Here is a 20,801-nt window from a genome sequence, read left to right on the forward strand (position 1 = left end):
CCAAAAAGTCATTGCAAGTTGATTGGTTTTCCAAACTTGAAAATTGACGCGTTCGATAAATAAAATTTAATAAATTTCACTCTATCTATACATTTATCTGTTGTCGTATAGGGTATAGTCGTGATATCGAGATTTTTAATGATTCGTGGCTTATTGGTGATAGGAAGTTTTATACCAAAGACGCCTTAAGTGTTCGACACCCTACTAAGAAACCATAAGACTGTTGGCATGATAAGGACATCTCGACAATTATCTATTTTGCATTTTTAAAATGTTTATTTTGATTTTTTAAGCTATTGAATTTAGATATTTAATGAATTCACATATTTGAAGGATAATGTTATTTTTTTTAATTTGTATTTAGATTTGAATAATAATACTCATAATTTTGAAAAAATAATGTATAATCAAATTTATAGATTATAAAAATTATACAAACACAAACACATTTATATATATTAGGGTCCGTTTGATTGTGGGATTTGATTTTTCAAAAATTGTTTTCCAATTTTTCCAGTGTTTGATTGTGGGAAAACATTTCCATTTGGAAAATCAACTCTAAAACACGGGAAAATGCCTTACAATTTTTGGGAAATTGTCTTACCGTTTCAATTTCCGTAAGACATTTTCCTAAAGCTTTCAGGCATTCTTCTCCCTTCATCCATTCTTCTCCCTTCATCCAGTAAGCTCCCTTCATCCAATCTTCTCCCTTCCTTCAAATTTTTTCCTAAAGATGTTCTTCTGTTTCTTTTCACACTGCCAGTGTGGCCTTTACTTCTATTTTTTCTACTCCTGTGGGGGATATCCCCAAGATTTTCCTTTTTAGTTTCCTTAAATCTTGAGAGGATAAGTTGGCAATGAACTTTTACTTAAAGCTGCAAATGAAGAACACCCTTTTAGTTAGACACTTCGTTTCCTTGCTTATTGTTGGATTTTGTTGTTTGAGCTCAGTTCCAGTTTTGACTCAAAATGGACCGCTCACAGATTATGTCAAGCTCATTTCTGGTTGGTGTTCTATAATTCGGTTTAGATTCCTACTATAATGTGAAGTTCCTGTTTAAGTTTTCATTTCCTTTTATATTTTGATTGTTTGCTTTATGTTTCCTTTCTCGCGTTTGGTTGCTGAATTGTAAGGCAGATTGAAGTAGTTGGTTGGGATCATTGCTGGTTTTGAAAGATCTGATCTTTTTTTTTTCTATTTTTGCCTTTTCCCCACTCTTACTGTATGCTTAACCCGTGTGATTAAGAGAAAGGAAAAGGGTTTTGTTCCTACTTGTTGTCTAAATTTGTTTCATATTTACTGTATGTTTGTGGTGTATGCAGGAGGGGTGAATTTAGGTGCATGGAATAATGAGATATCAGAACTGCCACAAGCACCAGCGCCAACAACTTATGAGTCTCCAATCACGCTGGTGTTGGCAGCACAAAGGACAAATAGGCCAGACCTTCTGCGCCATTTCAAGCATTATCATGGTGGTTGGAATATTACCAACCGCCACTAATGGGCGGTAAAGTCTTTAGTCTGCCTTGCTTTCTTGATAGCCTTTTGATTGATCTGTTGAATCTAATTACTTTATAGATTGTTCACTTTTAGCAGTATTGGACTGTATATACATATACATATATGTATTATACTTGAACTAACAAATCTGCATCTTTATGCTGAGGATAGATTGCAATCTGTGTCAAATGATAATAGATTGTTATTGTCAATAAGAAAGTGTAATTTATTCAACCAAAAACCGAAGAAGTTATTTTATACTATTTTAGGAAATGCTGAAGATACCATTACGCTAACATGTTTTAGCTTGCACCTTGTCCTTAAGGATCGTATCCTGCTTGCTAATATGTGTATCAGATATTTCTGATCAGCATTTTCAACTGTTTTGTGTGCAGTCAGTTGGATTTACTGGGGCAGTGGGATTCATATTTGCTGCGTTGTGGTTTGTTTCTTTTGGCTTGGTTCTTTTGGCATATCATTGCTGCAGATGGAGAGTAAACATCAAAGGAAAAAGAACGGATCATTCTCAAACAATTTGTCTTATACTACTCATATTGTTCACTAGCGCTGCAGCTTAATAACTCAAACTTATAGAACTTCAATGTCTACAATGTTTTAGAGCTTTTACTATCTTATTTACTTTGGTTCTGATTTTATTGGTGCCTTTGCTTTTCAATAGAAAACAAAAACGATAAACATATAATTAACTAAAAACAAGATGTGGAAAGAAAAAAAGTAAAAGCAAAGCACCGAGCAAATTATCTTGTACTTATTTATGCACATTCCCATGACTGTGTGTGTGTTTTATGCTCATGTTCTTTCTTGTACTTATTTATGCTCATGTTCTTTTCTTTATCTAAGCCACAAATTGTTTCTTGAACAAGATTGGATGCATTCTTCTTTCGGTTGGGCAAGATGAGTTTCATGGTGAAGTGTTGCATACTTTGAAATATGTTGTAAACCAGTCAGACTACACTGTGCAAATCCTAAATAATGTTACACAATACCTTTCTCTTGCAAAAACCATCAATGTGGCCGAGTTGTTCTTTCCTTCCAATGTCATTACTGACACCGACAAGTTGAACATAGATCTAAATGCAGTAGCAGATACACTTACAGAGAAGACTGATGAAAACGCTGTCAAAATAAGAAGAGTCTTCAATGTTGTGTATAGTCCCCCTAAACCATTTGATATTGCCTCATCATTGTCAAACTAGCATGCAAATCAAAGTATTTCGAATTTGTTTTCAGGCAATTGGCATTGATCTCCGTGGTAGCAGTGATGCTAATTTTGGCCCAGCTTGGTCTTTGTAAGTATATCACTATAAAATATTACTGACTTGTATCTTATATGTTTCTCGACCATTACCATGTCTTGCCGATCTGAAATTTTGTTCATAATTTTGTTGCAGTGTTGTCTGTTCTAGGGCACCAACATGTCATTCACATGTAAGTTCTTTCAGGGCCTACATAATGTTTTTCCATTTTTCGTCTATACTTTTACATGATGAAATAACTAAACATCAAACTTTTTACTACATTCACAATCCCTTGTTTTCCGAATTTTCAAATTAGTTATTTTCCTTATCTTATTGATCACATTTAGAATATAAACAAAAATGGAAAATAGGAAACTTGTTCTGAAATTAAATGGCACTTAGTCTGGGAATTCTTCTCTTTCGGTTATTCTACAACTTCACATCTCTTTCTGACACTACCAACAAATTGTTGCAGATTCATAGTGAGCGGCTGGTTACTAGTTGCTATTACTTTCATCCTTTGTGGAGTTTTTGTAATCCTGAACAAGTAAGATGTTAGACTTAAACTTTTCCTACATGCTTTCTTGTAAGAAATTTAAAATCCTGCTAGCATCTGCATGTTTAGAGACTGCTAACATTTGATACAAGATGCATCGGCACCTTTTTGTATTTGCTAATTCAAGGTTGCATGCTGAAACAATATCTCAAATGTATGAGTTTTGTGGCCATAGTTTGTTTGAAGAAATTGATCCTCCATGTCATTCTACTCATTTGCTTTTTCCCCCTGTTACCGTATATGATTACTTGGTTGCTGTTCTTTGTTGGAAGAAAGCTTAAAGAAATTTAACCTTGAGTTGTATACGACAAAATGCCTATATGGATGTCATCGTCTGACGGATGAATGACCTGTTTTGTGTATTTCAGTGCGATTTCCGACACTTGTTTGGCTATGGAAGAATGGGTGGAAAATCCACATGCAGAGACTGCACTTAGCAACATACTTCTTTTTATGTGGTGTAATATTATGTACTTGGACAATGTTATTACTATGTGGTGTACTATTAATTATGTATTTGGATAATATTATTAATTTTTAGTACTCATTGTGGTTTCGAAGCAATTTATAATTATTCAATATTTGTTTTTTAACACAATTACAAATAATTTATTTGATATTAGTTTTTTTCCAATTTATAACGATTAATATTGTAGCTTAATAATTTAGTATTATTATAAATAAATCATTGCAATATATGTAAAAATAATTTAAAATATAAAAATTTATTAATATATATTAATATGTAAAAACAACTTTTTCGGAAAATATTTTAAGGAAATCTGTCAAACAGCAGAAAATATTTTACACAGATTCAATCAAACACCAGAAAATATTTTCCAGTAAATCATTTTACAGAAAAGTAAAACATTTTTCAAAAATCATTTTCCAAAAAACATTTTAGTAGCAATCAAACAGACCCTTAGTTTGTATATGCATTCAACACACAGGTTTAATTGCATGAGAATTAAAATATAAATTAAATATTATTTTAGCATAATCAATAAGGGTTTTCAAAATGTAATTATGGTCGAATATATTGGTAAACGGACTTGTAAACTCTTATTGCTTATGCTAAAATACTATTTAATATATATTATACTTATTTAATAATAAGTATTATACTTATTTGTTTTAAATATACCATATATTAATGTAAATATATTCATATTCAAATATATATATTTAATTATGTATGATAATTAATATATTTATTAAAAATATACTAAATCATTAATTAAGGATAAAAATTATAGACTAATAATTAAATATTTCAACTAATTAAAACTTTTTAATCTATGAACTTAAACCTTATCTATGGAGGAAAAATATAATATTACAAGAATGACTTTGACCTAAACTTTGCGAATGCCAATGGTATTGATTATGTCTCGAGAACGCTTGCAACTCGGTTTGGTCAGACTAATTGCCTTATTGTTCATGATATATGGGAGTAAGCATCCGAACAAATTGAGTCCAATCGAGTGAAAAAATTTTGACTCATATTTCATCATCCTAATTTAATTTAAAATTTTTCCGAATCGAGTTGAGTGAAATGAAATTCAAATCGAGCGAAATTGTTTAAGTTAAATTAAAATTTAAACATGTCAAATTAAAATTTTGTTACAATATAATTAATTTCATGTTAGAGCACATAAATTTGAAACTATATATGTTTGAAAACTTTTTCAAAGCAAAATAAGAAAAAAAATACTTTAATGTGATAAATTTGTATCATTAATTAACTTATTTAGGTCCCAAAATTATTATTTTAGAAATTTTTAAAAATTTTAACTTTCTTTATATATTCTTTATAATTTTTTTAAAAATTATTATAATATTTTAAAAATATAAATTTTTGAATTTTTATAAATATTTTGAATTTTAAAAATTATTTTGATATTTTTTTGTAATTTTTGTTGACTGAGAGACCAATTTGCTCATTTTCAAAATTGACAGGGACCAAAGGAGTATTTATATCAATCTGTTATTCGAATTATTTGAGTTATTCGAATTGTAAAATTTAAATCGACTCGAACTTGAAACCCGAATTACTTATTCAAGTTGATTTGAAAAAATCGAATCAATCAATTTTTTTTCAAATCGAATCGAATCGAGTTTTACTCAAACTAATTTTGGCAACAAGTTTAGGTCTGACTGAAAAGATGAATCGTTAAGGTATCTTTGGTTAAAAATAGCTCATATATGTGTTCAGTCAATGAATTACCTTCAACACCATTAGCCTTATTGTCCACTGATTTATCGGCTATAACGTTCGAAACCTGACTAGGTAGCTAAGAGCACCCTAACTAAAATGGACCTCCAATAGATTAACACTCAAAATTTGTAGAAAAAAATCCAATAAATTGAAACCTGGGGAGAGGGGGAGGTAAACAAAGACTAGGTTAGGGAAAGGGACAACCATGTTGGAGACAATTGAGTGAAAAAGAAGCCTTTTGTTTTAGCTTTTGCGAAAACAAACCCATGTCCCCTCACTACACCAAAACAGGCTTTTAGCGGCGCTTTTTTAGGCCTTTAGCGGTGTTTTTTAACGCCGCTAAAAGTATTTGCAGCGCTTTGAGAAACGCCACCAAAAACGCCGCTAATGACAGTGTCGCTAACTTTAGCGGCGTTTTTATAAATAAACGCCACTAAAGACCATGACCTTTAGCGGCGCTTTTCCCACAAACGCCACTAAAGACCATGACCTTTAACGGTGCTTTTCCCACAAACGCCGCTAAAGACCATGACCTTTAGCGGCGCTTTTCCCACAAACGCCGCTAAAGACTAAGACCTTTAACGATGCTTTTTCCCACAAACAACGCTATAGAATAGACCTTTAGCGGCGCTTTTTAGACAAACGCCGCTAAAAATATATCTTCTAAAAAATAATTTTTTTTAAATAATATTTATTTCTACGATAAATATTATATTATGTTTTAAGGATAAAAAAATATTATTTAAATTAATTTTTTTACGAAAATTTTAACTTTAAAACTAAATATAAATATAAAAATTAATGAATTTAAATTTAGAATTTAAAATAATAAATTAATAACACAATTAAAATCTAAAAGTTAGACCACTTAAGTAAAAATACAAAATTTAGAATCAAAACTAAAATAAATAATACATATGCAAGGTAATAAAATATACAATGCATTTTCTTAATCAAGTAAATCTTGGTAATAAAAGTTATAATACATTTACTTAATCAAAGAAATCTTGTAATGAACTCAAAGCAATGACCCTTAGAGAAAAACTTTTGAGCATGGCTTCGAATTTGAACCGCAAATTTGGCTCCTACATGCTCTGCATGAAAATAAGAGTAACTTAATTTGTTCAAACCATAGTGAACATGGCAAAGATAAGTAAATCAGTTCAACTTTTTAAGATTGTTTTATAATGTTATAGTAAATTAGGTGTCTTATAATGTTATAATAAATTATTAAAAAATACATCTAAAAATATATATCTCAACTTTTTAAGATTGTTTGTGGAATAAAAAAATGTACACTACTGATATATCTATTCACTTAAGTCAATATAGGTGGAAAGTATTCATCAATATAAATTTAAAATATTAGAACATATCATGCTTAAATTCCAATTAAACCCTTAAGCCTATATTCTTAAATTCCAATTACCATCAACAATTGCAGAATCTCCTAATTAGCTTATTTGTAGAATATTTGAACATGATATTCCATAGTCAGAATACATATACATCAACAGCTTAAATCAAAGTATTAGAACATATAATGCTTAAAGATAATAATTAGATTTATCTAAAATCAAGCCCGATTTAACTAGTACTAAGTAAACCTATTTCAAGTTTTTTTTTCTGGGCAGCCCAATTTTTGGAAAAATTTAGAACAAACCTCAGGTAAGCATAAGTGAACGTTATGGGATCCTTCCTGCCATGCAGAAAACATAAAACATTAGTTCAGAGAAGATATATACAATTAAAAATACAATAAATAATAAAACAGAAGAGTAATTTTACTATTGAAGTGTGATGAACTTGAAACTCAAAGCATACAGCACAAATGGTGATGCAAGAAACTCCTAATCAGAGTGTTTTACAAATGTTTTCACTTCTAGAACTTGTTAACACTTTGAGAAATATATAGGTGTTTGATTTACCCAACAGCTCTGCCCATGATGTATTTTTTTGCAACCAACGATTACTAGATGTGTACAACATTCTGTCATCGTAAAGATTAGCGTCTCCTGATGAATATGTCCAGTCAAAAGATTAAAAAGGTTAGCATACTCAAGCAGTAGTTGTACATATGAAGATATTTAAAGAATGATCAACCACACACACACACACATGAAAAAATGAGAAGAACTTGGAATGTATTTAAGACCATTCCACAAGTAAACAAAAAAAACTATTTGGAAGTGTCCACTCTCCACTTCATTGGTAGGGAAAGAGATTTTAATAGTCAGAAAATATTTTCATGATTGATAATAAAAAGTTTAAAGTTCGTTGAAAACAAACAAACAAACCACAACTTGTATTTGCTCACATTCAACTAGCTTGATATCAAGGATATGCTACCTTTAGTGAGTATATCAGCTTCTTTGCTATTTCGCTGCTCATGAACCTGACAAAGCATAACCAAACATGCAATGTACTAAATCCAGCATACAGAATAACCAGGCGGGGACCCGTTAATTCAAATAATTTACAACCATAACACCTATATAAATTTCAGAAAGAAAATGTTCAACCACTAGTACACAGCTCATGAACAAGACTGTTAGAGTTGACCATGGTGTTAACCTTATCAAAACTATTTGTTTCTACTTTCTAGAGATTTTCCACATCAGAACATGAGAACCTTCTGTCACTTGTCGTTCAAGCAGTTCAACATTTGGCAAATTTAAATTTATATGACTATCACAAATATATCTCCCTGCATTTCACAAATTTAAATTTATATGACCATCACAAATCAAAGCTCAAAATTTTTAAATACTTATTTTAAATACGTGTAAAAAATTGGCTCACTCGTTTGAAACCGGGTTCCATACTCCCAGATAGCACAACCACCATCGGCGACTCGCTCCCAATAATGCAAATCAATCCTTTCCATGTTATCAGTGCCGATGAAATAACCATTCCATTAGAATATTTCTCTCTGCAATAAAGAATATCGACGGAAACCTAGTTGTGCCATTAAACAGACATATAATTAGATTTTTACAGTTTTGTTTTTAGTGAAGGATAATACAAAAAGATTATGTAAAATATTTCTCTCTGCAATAAGCCATTCTAAGGGATTGGGGGAAACACTATACTAAGCTGGGGGCTCCGTATATAGAACAAGAATTTAACTAAGGGATTGAGTGAAACACTAGGCTACACTCAGGGTTCCGGACATAGAAAGAACATAAATAAGAAGTTAGATTTCCCCCCCTCCATTCAATCTGAAGATAAATATAACAAGCTGCCTATCAAAATGATCATTTTGATACCTCTAATGCCTTGGTCACCTTCGGAATTTCAGCTTCATTCAACATTCCATCTGCCTTTAAAACAAACAAGATCAATTATCAATGACCTATTAATGAATAGTTTCAAGGGAAGAAATTCACAGACAAATATACATATTAACCATATATACAATTTCAAGCAATACCAGTCAAATAGAATCGATTTTTTGCTTGATTTCAAGAATTCAAACTCTGTGGAATACGTAACCCAAAGATGCATCCCTAGAGACTAGTCCTTTCAGGGTTGGTGGCTGCCTTTCATGACAATGCTGTCTCTAAATTTCGAACTCGAGTTCGGGTGCAATGTGAATTAGCAGTGGAGATTCTTTTAAGTGCTATAAAACATTATACATATTTCCAGAATTAAGTAACAAATATAAACTCAGAAAGAAGTTCAAGACCCAGCATCATCCATTTGAAAAACATAACAATTCACCATTACTTAATAAAAAAACTAACAAAGCAATTTGAACTTTTACATAATTAAGTAGCAAAATAGAAGTTAGATCCCAAACTTATATCATCACTCAACCAAAACAATATTTCAATGCATAAAAAGAGGTACTTTGATAGTTCACTAATAAAAGAAGCCAGCTCTGAACAATGGTTCAATTTTCCTTTTGCCAGACCAAAATAACATAAACATTATAATAATTGAAAAAAAGGAACATACCTGGAAGTACATTCTGAAAGTGTCTGAAGGAGAAACAGGAACAGAAACAGACTCTTGTTCGGCGACGGTTGTTTCTTCTCGTTCTTGTTCAACAACAGTTGTTTCTTCTTCTTCTGCAGACTTGAGTTTCTAAGTATCGTAAAGAGTTTTACTGTTTTTGAAGGATAAGGTTAAGTTTTTGGAAGAAAAGGTGGAAACTTTGGTCTGAAAATGGATAGAATTTGGATAAAAGAAAAGGTTTTTGGGAGATTTAAAATGGGTTTTGGAGATTAAATGCAAAGGAGTTGAAAATGCTGAAATTGTTGCCATTTGGTCTTCAAAATTTATGATTTTGGATGAGAGAACTAAGAAAAAATTTGGGGCGAAATTTGGGGTTTTTTCGTTTTTGGGTTTTAGGGGGAAATTTGGGAAAAAATCAGCGCAAATTTTTGTAAGTAAAATGAATTTTGTGGCGTTTTTTATAAAAACGCCACTAAAAATAAAATAAAAATTTTATTAAAAAATTCAATGCGTATTTGCGGCGTTTTTCTCATAAACGCCGCTAATGATTGACTTTTTCTTACAATTTTATATTTAATTATTATATAATTCATGTCAAATTTAAATAAATAAATTTTGAAAATTTAAGTAATATTTAAAAGAATTAGATAAATTTTAAAATTTTTATATAATTTTTTATGTAAGAAAACAAAAACAAAAAATTTTAAAATATGAAAAAAAAAAACTTTAAAAAACTATATTAATGATAATTTTAATAAATTAAAATTCATATTATCTCTTTTATTGTCAATCTATTACATTAATTTGTTACATTAATTTATTTATGTATCAATTTTTTTAAAATCTTATATTTAAATATATCAAATGATTTAAACCATTTAATCTAAATTTAGATTAAATATTTTTAAATATAAAAACATTAATTAATTGTATAAAATTTTATCATTTAACAAATCTAAAGTAAACCTTAAATCCTAAACCATTTAATATGTATAAAATTGATCTATTGTCTCTTATATAATTTAAACTATAATCATAATTTTAATATATTAAAATTAAAATTATCTCTTTTATAATTATATAAGAAATTATTTAATATATAAATTAAAAAACACCAATTAATCTTAACCCTGAATAATAAAACATAAACCTTAAACCCCTAACCCCTCTTTTACAATTATATAAAAACTTAATTAATATATGAATTAAAAAAATACTAATTAATCTAAACCTTAAACCTTAACCCGACCTCAAATCTTTAAACCTTAAATCACTAACTCTTAACCCCTAACCTCTAACCCCTAACCCCTAATCCCTAACTACTAACCCCTAAATCTTATTTAATATATAAATTAAAAACACTAATTAATCTAGACCCTAAACCCTAACCTAAATCCCTAACCCCTACACCTTATTCAATATAAATTAGAACACACTAATTAATCTAAACCCTAAACCCTAACATGACACTGAATTCATAAACCTTAAACCCCTAACCCCTCTTTTACAATTATATAAAAACTTAATTAATATATGAATTAAAAAAATACTAATTAATCTAAACCTTAAACCTTAACCCGGCCTTAAATCTTTAAACCCTAAATCACTAACTCTTAACCTCTAACCACTAACCCCTAACCCCTAATCCCTAACTACTAACCCCTAAATCTTATTTGATATATAAATTAAAAACACTAATTAATCTAGACCCTAAACCCTAAACCCTAACCCAAATCCCTAACCCCTACACCTTATTCAATATAAATTAGAACACACTAATTAATCTAAACCCTAAACCCTAACATGACACTAAATTTATAAACCTTAAACCCCTAACCCCTCTTTTACAATTATATAAAAACTTAATTAATATATGAATTAAAAAATACTAATTAATCTAAACCTTAAACCTTAACCCGACCTCAAATCTTTAAACCCTAAATCACTAACTCTTAACCTCTAACCACTAACCCCTAACCCCTAATCCCTAACTACTAACCCCTAAATCTTATTTAATATATAAATTAAAACACTAATTAATCTAGACCCTAAACCCTAACCCAAATCCCTAACCCCTACACCTTATTCAATATAAATTAGAACACACTAATTAATCTAAACCCTAAACCCTAAACCCTAACATGACACTGAATTCATAAACCTTAAAACACTAACTCTTAATCTCTAACCCCTAACCCCTAAATTACAACCCTTAAACCAGAATCCCTAATCCATAATCCCTAATTCCGTAATCTATAAACCTTAAAATTGTAACTCCTAAACCGGCCTTAAATCCTAAATTAACCATATACCCTAAACCATATATATTAAACCCTAAACTATAATGATAATTATATAAATATTTTAAAATTTATACTATCGTATCTTTTACAATTTAAGTTTTATGATATTTTATTTTACTCATAATTTAATATATTTTTCTAGTAAAGTAGTTTAAATAAACTGTGATTGAAAAATAATAATAAATAGTTAGGAGTTAGGAATTCTCTTTAATAAAAACATTTTGTATTAAACAATATTATTTGTTATCATTTAAATGTAAATTAGACCAATATATAATAAATACAACGAAATATCAATTTTTTCAACTTATAATAAAAAAATATAATTGAAACATTACTTGAGAATATATCAAAGAATGAGATAATCAAAAACGGGCATTAGCGGCGCTTCTTCAAAAACGCCGCTAAAGGCCCGAGCATTAGCGGCGCTTCCTCAAAAATGCCGCTAAAGGCCCGAGCATTAGCGGCGCTTCCTCAAAAACGCCGCTAAAGGCCCGAGCATTAGCGGCGCTTCCTCAAAAACGCCGCTAAAGGCTGAGCATTAGCGGCGCTTATTCAAAAACGCCGCTAAAGGCCCCCAAAACCTAAAAAACGAAATCGTTGGGTTTAGGCTTTTTGCGGCGCTTTTCAAAAAATGCCGCTAATGCTTATTTTTAGTGGCGTTTTCCAAAAAGCGCCGCTAATGCTTGACCTTTAGCGGCGTTTTTATAAAAGCGCCGCTAATGCTTGATTTTTAGTGGCGTTTTTGCCCGAGCGCCGCTAAAAACGCCGCTAAAAGCCTGTTTTGGTGTAGTGCCTTAAAAGGGATGATTAAAGCGGAAGGAAAAAAGGGTGAAAACATATAGAATTTGGATGATTTTGTTTCATTGGATCCCCCACCATGCGAAAGAGTTACATATAGCATCCCCATGATATTAACAAACCCACCATTTTACCAACAAGTATTTGGTACACTAAGTAAAGGAGAATATAGGTTAAAATCATAAAGATAATATTATTAAGAGAAACAACATGAAATAAAAAAATACTTATTATAAATTTTTTTTTATAATTTCACTAAAGAATTAATACATTATCGATTTTGTACTATATTAATCTCATGTACTATATGGTTCATCGGTTAATAAACTAATATGATATATAAAAGTGCTGAACTTTAGTGGGAAAAAATAGTTGATGTCTTGGACAAATGCATATGGCTTCAAGACATACTTAAACACAGAGCTATTCAAAAAAATATACAAAAAGAGCAATGGCGTAACGCTTCAAGCTTAAGATATCGCGTGTCTTCTTCCCTTCCTTCCAATCTTGCCGCTCCAAAAATCCTTCTGATTTCCCTAACCCTATGTTCAATTCCCTCCATTTACCCCCACCAACCGCACAAACCATCGTCCTTAGAGCTTCCTCCTTACTCCTCCCTCAAACATCACGTTTCCACCGCGTTCTCCTCAATGGGTTGCGGCCTCCGACCAAGATTTTCTGCGCGGTGTTCCTCTGAGACTGACTGTTGCAATGACTCACCTCCGCCACCAACACAGGAGTTTCATTGGGAAAGAGAAGATAGATGGCACGTGATCACCAAAGTTCACGATGACGACCACACCCCCCGTCGCAAAATCTACAATATCTCTGAAAATGACGATGACTTTTTTATCTCTCGATCTAAGCCTCTCAACATGGAGATGAAGAGAAAACGACGATACAAAAAGAAGAAAACGACGCCGAGCTTTGACGATGAAGAAACAGAAACCCTAGTCTCATCTTCTGGGAGCTTCTCGGCCGATTCCTTTTCAGAGTTCAACGCTAACTTGGAAAGCATACGTGAAACAATGCCAATGAGGCATGGAAAGAGGAGAAAGAAAAACAAGAAAATGAAGAAATCAACTAGAAGGAATGAGATGATGATGCAGGAGATGAGCGAATCGCCAGCGAGATTGTCGAGCTTTTTGCAATGGGTGGTGGTACCTTGCACGGTGGAAGGCAAAGTGAGGGAGAGTTTTGCAGTGGTGAAGAAATCGGAGGATCCGTATAAGGATTTTAAGAGGTCAATGATGGAGATGATATTGGAGAAACAACTGTTTGAAGATGAAGATTTGGAACAACTCTTGCATTGTTTCTTGTCTTTGAATTCAAGGCATCATCATGGGACTATTGTACAGGCTTTTGCTGAGAATTGGGAGGCTTTGTTTTCTCGAAGATCGACTAGTGTTGGGGTTTCTTGTGCTCTTAATTAATAAACTAAATCATTATCAAAATTAATATAATAAATAATCAAGTTTTTAATTTCTTTTTTGTTAATGTTAGTGTGTGTGTTTGCAAAATTTCTCATCACTCTCTAATCATAGCTATGTCACATCATTAACATTGTACTAACTAATTTTAGTTTAATGTTTTCTTCCATCTGATCGTCAATCATGGGCAGTGGTTAAAAAATTTCAATTTTCATACGATGATTAAAAAAAGGGTGGAAGGAGTCATGAATTGGAGACCCTACATACAATTAACATTACTATATATAATCACCAACCACTGGATTGGTTGATGATTTAAAGCTTTAACCCACTCATCGTGTAAAATGTTGCTTAAATTTTGGATATCCATGTTTCCCATGCATCAATCCCTATTTTCTCCGTTTTGAGGATTAAAGTATTATAAAGTTTGTTATAAGTTGTTTATTTAAAAAATAATAAAGTATTTTATGTACAATACATGAATAAATTGATGTTTTCTGTTAAAAAATTTTATTCATCTGTATTGTTAAAAACTGACAAAGTTGACACATGACATGTTTAGTGTACCTCATGCTAGCATAAAAAGACTAATTTTTAGTAGTGAAATGAATGAAATTTTTAACAGAAAAATTAATTTACTCTTTGATATAATATATAAGAATTAATTTGCTTAATTTTAATTAAAGAGGGCAAAAATACAATCCAACTTTTAATAGTGAGATGTATACAGTGCTTTTACCCACTTTGCCCCATGATTGTTCCCTGGCACACATTTTTTTAAGTCAATAAGGGTCCACTTATTTTACCCGGCCATCATTCTTTAAGCCAGTGTGCCCTCCATAACCAAAAGAGAAAGAAACTTGGTCCCTATTCTGTCCCGAGTTTAATTAAATTTTATTTTTATTTAATTTATAATTATTTTTAATTTTTATGATATAAAAAATTTTATATTTAAAATAGTGATTCAAAAATATTTTTCAAAAAGATACCATATAAAAAGTTATAGATTATTTTTATTTATTTAAAAAATTATTGATTTTTAAAAATATTTATGAAAAAAACTTTAAAATTTTACCAAATAACATCCAAAACTCATAAAACAAAATTCAATTTATCAAAATAAATTTAAAAGTTTAAAACCAAAAATTAATATAAAAAATCAAAAATCAAAACCAATTTATAACAAACAATTGAAAAAATCCAAACAAAACCAACAAAAACGATATCACCCTTATCCATAACCATGAAAATGAAGCGTGTAAGTAGGGGCGAATCTAGGGGCTAGTAGGGCTAAAATGGAAATTTCTTCATTTTGAATTTTTAAAATTTTTAAAATTTTAAATTAGTAAATGTAAAATTATATTTTGTCTCTCTTAAAAATGATAAAATTTTGATTTAATCTTTTAAAAATTATAATTTAATTTCGACCCCTAAAAAAGTTTTCTAGCTTCCCTGTGTGTAAAATTGTTATTACTTGATAGTGTTTGATTAGTCCTCTTGCATGCATGGGCTGCTGCATGTGCATAACAGTGTCTATCAATGATGAATCCCTGCTTATAGTTTTATAAGGTTAATTCTGTTTCATAAATGGCACCCAAAGTTTCAAAAATTTTCTTTTTTGAACCCTTCACCATATAAAGGGAGAAGATATAAAATTTCACTTTCTGGTAAAGGATAATTTCAATATTGAATATCATACATGATATCAGGGATTCATTACCAACCTAAAGAAACTGTTGCACTCCTCCCAACTAAAACTTAAAAATATATTTTATTTTCTTCTCTTTAGTTTTTCTTTTATACTTACAATTGACTCACACACCTATGGCAAGTGTGGAGTATACCTTGTATTTATCGGACAGTTTGCAGAAACTTATCGATGATTTCTCCAATTAAGTAGTCACAAAGAAGGGGCGACGTCAAGATGAGGAGACTCGTGACGTCGCAATGATTTCTCCAATTAAGTAGTCACGTTTTGACAGCTCAGCAAGACTCTTTCTCCCAGTTGAACTCTGATTATACCAGAGATAATTTAGTATGATTAAAACTCTAAACTTAGCCTATTTAAAGGGGTCATTGTATCCCTATTTTGAAGATGCCAATTAAGAGGCAGCAAGATGTAGTCGTAGGATGAGTTTTAAAGAGAGTTTTGTGATAGCTATGGAGAGAACTTTGTGCCCAAGTTAGGGCTTCATATTCGGGGTTTGGGTTTTGTACATTTAGTACATTTAAGTTTATTTTCTTCATATTGTGCTCTCTCTTGTTCACTTACCTAGTGAAAAGCCGAAGCCTCCTTTGCCATGATTTTTTATCCTCTTCATCGGACGAGTTTTTCCACGTAAATATTTGTGCCTAATTTTCTCTACACGTTCTTGTTTGTCGTTAATTTGGTTCTATCCCCAACAACAAGAGTAAATGTAATGACCCAAAATTTTCAATTTCAGAATGTTTCATTTTGTGTCAAAATTGGTAATCCAAGTTATTTAGGGAAGTCAAAATGAATATCGAGTTAGTTTTATTATATGTAATTAGTGGGTTGTAATCAATAATCAATTAAAATTAGATAGTTAGAGCTTTAAGGTATGGACTATTTTGTAATAAAATCATAATTTATGGGGGGAATTTAAAAAGTAGAAAATAAAACTAGAAAGAGGTGAGGTCCTTATTAGGTGATTGGCCAAAGGGTATTTGAACAATTAGTTAGAGTGAACAATTACCCATTTTATTTTCACGATAGTTGCTATTTTCTCTCAAATTTCCATTACCCGTTGATTCTTAATCAAATTCAATTGATTTTAACAAGGTAAAAATTATTTCTAACTCTTTTCTTTAGATTTCAATCCTTAAAACTTGAATGTTCCATCTTTTTTCCATTTTCACTATTTTCATTGGATTTTGGACAAATAAAGGTTGAATTTTGTTGACTTCTTGTTGTTTCTAGTTATATTTCGAGTGTTTATGAACTTAGATTATCATAGGATTATTAAGAATTAGATTTTGGTAGGGATTTGGCAAGTTCTTGATGTAATTGAGAGAAGACTGTTGAGTAATCTTTAGTTTCTTGAGGAATTTTGTATAGAGATTGTGTGTTTTTGAGTTGTTAATCATCACTAGATCATCAGATTTCAGTTTTGGATGGTTTAGATTGGAGATTGGTTGAGGGCTCTAGAGTGAATTTGAGAAAGTGAAGTTAGATTTAGGATTTTTAATTGATGTTTGATGATTTCCTAACTTATTTAATTGTTTTGACATTAAAATAAAATCTAAGGAGATTGGCGAATCATTGAAAGCCAAAAGGAAGAAAAAATAGTAACAAAAGTGTGAGCGATTTTAATTTGTGCTCTCTAGATTTTTTATTTTACTTTATATGTTTGATTAATTTAATTGATTAGGTTGACATGATGAATTAGGTAAATATATTACTTGTGAATGAATAATTGATATTGGATGGAGAATGTTGTTTGCTTATGCTTTAAGGTGTGTTTGATGTTTAACATCATGCTTAATGTACATGTTTGGTGCTTAGTGAATGGTTAATGCATTTTTCAATGACTAAACATCCCTATTAACCAACTTGGTAAGTGTTTGGGTATAGTTGCCATATCATAGGATATGGTGTACTAATGAGATAGCTTGAAGCACTCGAGAGTTTTGGTGTGTTTGAAGGGTAACTTGTGTTTTGTATAGTTTCATGTGATTGGTTGGAAGTCGTGTTATTATTGACACCTCTCTTGTGAGCCTTGCAAGCTGTTTCTCCATCAACTTTGGTGTCTATGAACTCTTCAAGGCTTTTGGAGAAGAAATGTCATTTCTTGGTACTTTAAAAAAACATAAAGTGAGCAAATGTCGACCATCATAATAAAAGATAAAGTGACCATTTTGAATATGATGAGACAATGAATTTATAATTGTACAAAGAATATCATTGATAGCATTCTTTTGCGAAAGAATGGATAATTAAGCATAGTGGGGGCATTGGTCTTGTGAACTTTCAAAACAAAAATAAATATAAAGTTTCACCATATGGTATAGAGTATTAACATAGCTATGTTGAAATTTGAAAACTTAGGAATGAGGTTCAAGTCCATAATATTTGAGTAATTCATGATAAAAATGTAACTCAACTCTTGGTATAATGTCAAGTCATGAATTCAAAGAGACAAAGTACATCATCAATATGTGACTATTAGCACTATAAAATAATAAATAATATACCATTCAGGTTAAAAAAGTGCTAGACACCTATAATGGTAAAGGGAAAGATGAGTAATATATTTTTAATAGACTCATAACATAAATATGTTAGAGTGTTATAATTATAAGAAAACTCTTGATAGGATCTACCTATGTGAGTGTGAAGTGTGGTTGCTTTTAGGAGCTCAAGGACTTGACTCAAACAACACTCAAGGGGTAATATAAACACTTGACCATAATAGTGTCCTCAATTACTATGCATTGACTGGTGTTGAAATTATTGTGTGAGATGTGTTCGATTAATCAATAGAATAGCTAGTTCAAAGCATAGTATACCATGCAATTTCGATTAACTTTAACTTGTTTTCTCTAAGTGAAGGTTCAATTGTAAAACACATTCATTTATACAATTGATTTCCAAGATTATCAAAATGTAGAATATTTTGAAAATGGGAACAGATTGTTGAAACCTTTTCAAACTCTATATAGTGTTCCAATAGCTATAAACGAAAGGTTGTAAGTAACCAATAGTTATAACATTTAGTTATTAATCAAGAGTTGTCAATATTTATAGTGATGAGTAATGTATCTTAAATATCAAAAAATATATCACTTGATTTTTAACAAAGATTTATAAATGTTCAAATAATTTTTATTGAATAGTTATGTTAATTTATTAGATGAGACTATCCAAATAGATATCTATGGAATAATTATGTCTCTATAAAGAGTCATGAAAACTCCTATAAATAGAAGTCAAATTTCATTTGCAAATGAGAATGAGAGAAACATAAAAGAAACATAATTTCCTTTTATTCTCTCACCATATTATATATTTAGATATTATTCTACAAAGAATTACTACAAAAATTCTTTATAAAATTTGATAATCTTGTTATACACTACTCAGTATTCAATGAACTGTTTTTATTAGAGCAAAATAGATACAATCATCGAGACTTATTATATCCTTAGGTCTAGTTTTCAAAAAAAAAATTATTATTTTAAGGATATTTTTATTTTAATAATTTTATAAAAGAAATCGTTAAATAAAATAAACCATCTCTAGTCTAGATACAAACCCTAAATTGAAGATTTGAATCCTTCCGGTGTCCCCTCCTTCATAGAAATAAATAAACCACTTCTCTATAATTAAAAAAAAACACTACTCTTGTTTTCTTTTTAACGAAAATTACTATTTTCTTTTGTGAATATAATTTTACTTATTATTTTACGTAAATATTTTGTGAATATAATTTTTTTTTCTTTTGTAAATTTTTTTACTGAATTTGATATCATGAATTAAATTACATCAACTCAATTGAAAAAAATCTAAAAATAATTAAAAAATTAAAAACATTATTATTTATTTATATAATTTTTTTTAAAAAAAAACCTTAAACATGTATTTTAGAAAACCACCATTATTTTTTAAATAACCAACCATTCCATAAAACCGCTACCATTCCATAAAAAATTACGAATCATTTAAAATTAACATAATGATTTATTTCCCTCACTAATTTTATAAAAAAATTTATTTTAACATTCAATTTAATTTTGTTAATGTGTCATACATGTGGATGCCATATCAATAATTAATTATTTTTTAATTTAAAATTTTTAAAAATAGAAAAAATATTTAAAAATTATAAATTATTAAAAATATATAAATATGTTATAAAATAAATAAACAAAGAGTAAAGAACAAAGAAAATGGGAGAGCAAAAGAGAGAGCGTATTTTATTGATCAATGGGATATTTACAAAGCTTCTCCAAAGTCTCTATTTATATGCATAAAAAGTATAAATGAAGTAGAGATCTATTTCTAATGACTATTAGAATTTAAAGTACATCAAAATTTATCTAGATCTTGATGGACATCCACTTAATAAAATATTCATAACACTCCCCCTTGGATGTCCATTTGTAGATAACGTGTCTCGTTAAAACCTTACTAAGATAAATCTCTGTGGGAAAAAAATTCCTAATGAAGAAAAAATAGTACACATATCTATAATACGCATAATATGTTGCCTCATTAAAAACCTTACCAAGAAAACCCAATGGGACAAAACCTCTGTTAAAGGAAAAAGAGTACAGCACGTATTTACTCCCTCTCATGAAAACATCACATACTTTCTCATATTCTACGTATTCAATATTGAATACTAGTTTTTCAAATGATTATTTGAATATATTTGCTAAGCATTTATATCACCATTCTTTTGAAAGTCATGAGTGAGGGGAAATTTGGAGGAAATATATTTTGATCTCTTCAGGAGTTTCAACAATAATAATAGCAAACTTTAATCATGATTCTTCTATAAAAACACAAGTAGGTATTTTGGATCATTTTATAATCCTCCTTCAACTATTATTCATCACATATATTCAAATTGTTTCAATTCATATAAATGAACAATTTCCCGAGAATTTTAATATGCTTCTAGCATTCTAAATCCTTCAAGGATTTTAATATAAACCATACCATACAGTGGTTCATAAAAGGTTGTAACAACAACCATTAAACGCAAGTTAAATCTTTTATGAATTGTCAAAATAATATATCTAAAGGT

General features: G+C 30.1%; 2 protein-coding genes and 1 pseudogene across 11 annotated transcripts; 2 read left to right on the plus strand and 1 right to left on the minus strand.

Annotated features, from left to right (window-relative positions):
• Positions 1-315: 315 nt before the first annotated feature.
• Positions 316-3,861, plus strand: LOC121203615 (uncharacterized). 6 transcript variants are annotated; one of them, XM_041106509.1, is made up of 9 exons: positions 446-682; positions 952-1,005; positions 1,324-1,508; positions 1,897-1,943; positions 2,386-2,664; positions 2,753-2,811; positions 2,914-2,950; positions 3,236-3,307; positions 3,685-3,861. In XM_041106509.1, exons 3-9 carry the CDS (start codon positions 1,502-1,504, stop codon positions 3,751-3,753), a joined length of 570 nt encoding a protein of 189 aa, XP_040962443.1. In that variant the 5' UTR covers positions 446-682; positions 952-1,005; positions 1,324-1,501; the 3' UTR covers positions 3,754-3,861. The 6 variants fall into 6 exon arrangements, with proteins under 6 accessions (XP_040962439.1, XP_040962440.1, XP_040962443.1 ...); XM_041106504.1 differs by having other exon boundaries at positions 512-682; positions 2,386-2,669; XM_041106505.1 differs by having other exon boundaries at positions 316-1,005; positions 2,386-2,669.
• Positions 3,862-6,459: 2,598 nt separating this feature from the next.
• On the minus strand, positions 6,460-9,889 carry LOC107913092 (signal peptidase complex catalytic subunit SEC11A). 5 transcript variants are annotated; one of them, XM_041106512.1, is made up of 7 exons: positions 9,495-9,889; positions 8,804-8,857; positions 8,337-8,492; positions 7,884-7,929; positions 7,463-7,549; positions 7,198-7,233; positions 6,460-6,628 (listed from the first exon to the last, which is right to left on the minus strand). In XM_041106512.1, the coding sequence occupies exons 1-6, from the start codon at positions 9,504-9,506 to the stop codon at positions 7,220-7,222; spliced, it is 369 nt and encodes a 122-aa protein (XP_040962446.1). In that variant the 5' UTR covers positions 9,507-9,889; the 3' UTR covers positions 6,460-6,628; positions 7,198-7,219. The 5 variants fall into 5 exon arrangements, 4 of the variants coding, with proteins under 4 accessions (XP_040962446.1, XP_040962447.1, XP_040962445.1 ...); XR_005921261.1 differs by having other exon boundaries at positions 7,198-7,549; XM_041106513.1 differs by lacking the exon at positions 7,884-7,929.
• Positions 9,890-13,049: 3,160 nt separating this feature from the next.
• Positions 13,050-14,111, plus strand: LOC107911354 (transcription repressor OFP7-like; annotated as a pseudogene).
• The last annotated feature ends 6,690 nt before the right edge of the window (positions 14,112-20,801 follow it).

Source organism: Gossypium hirsutum, chromosome D11 (genome assembly GCF_007990345.1).
Source record: "Gossypium hirsutum isolate 1008001.06 chromosome D11, Gossypium_hirsutum_v2.1, whole genome shotgun sequence".
In the NCBI taxonomy this organism is placed as follows: Eukaryota; Viridiplantae; Streptophyta; class Magnoliopsida; order Malvales; family Malvaceae; genus Gossypium; species Gossypium hirsutum.

What these genes read in the sequence shown, in the direction of transcription:
- LOC121203615 (XM_041106505.1), top strand. An exon ending in TTCATATTTGCTGCGTTGTG is followed by an intron (nt 1,944 to 2,385) that starts GTTTGTTTCTTT and finishes TTCTTGAACAAG; the next exon opens with ATTGGATGCATTCTTCTTTC. An exon ending in GTTTTTGTAATCCTGAACAA is followed by an intron (nt 3,308 to 3,684) that starts GTAAGATGTTAG and finishes TGTGTATTTCAG; the next exon opens with TGCGATTTCCGACACTTGTT.
- LOC107913092 (XM_041106510.1), bottom strand. An exon ending in AGGTGACCAAGGCATTAGAG is followed by an intron (nt 8,493 to 8,803) that starts GTATCAAAATGA and finishes TGGCACAACTAG; the next exon opens with GTTTCCGTCGATATTCTTTA. An exon ending in TGGAACCCGGTTTCAAACGA is followed by an intron (nt 7,550 to 8,336) that starts GTGAGCCAATTT and finishes CATATTCATCAG; the next exon opens with GAGACGCTAATCTTTACGAT.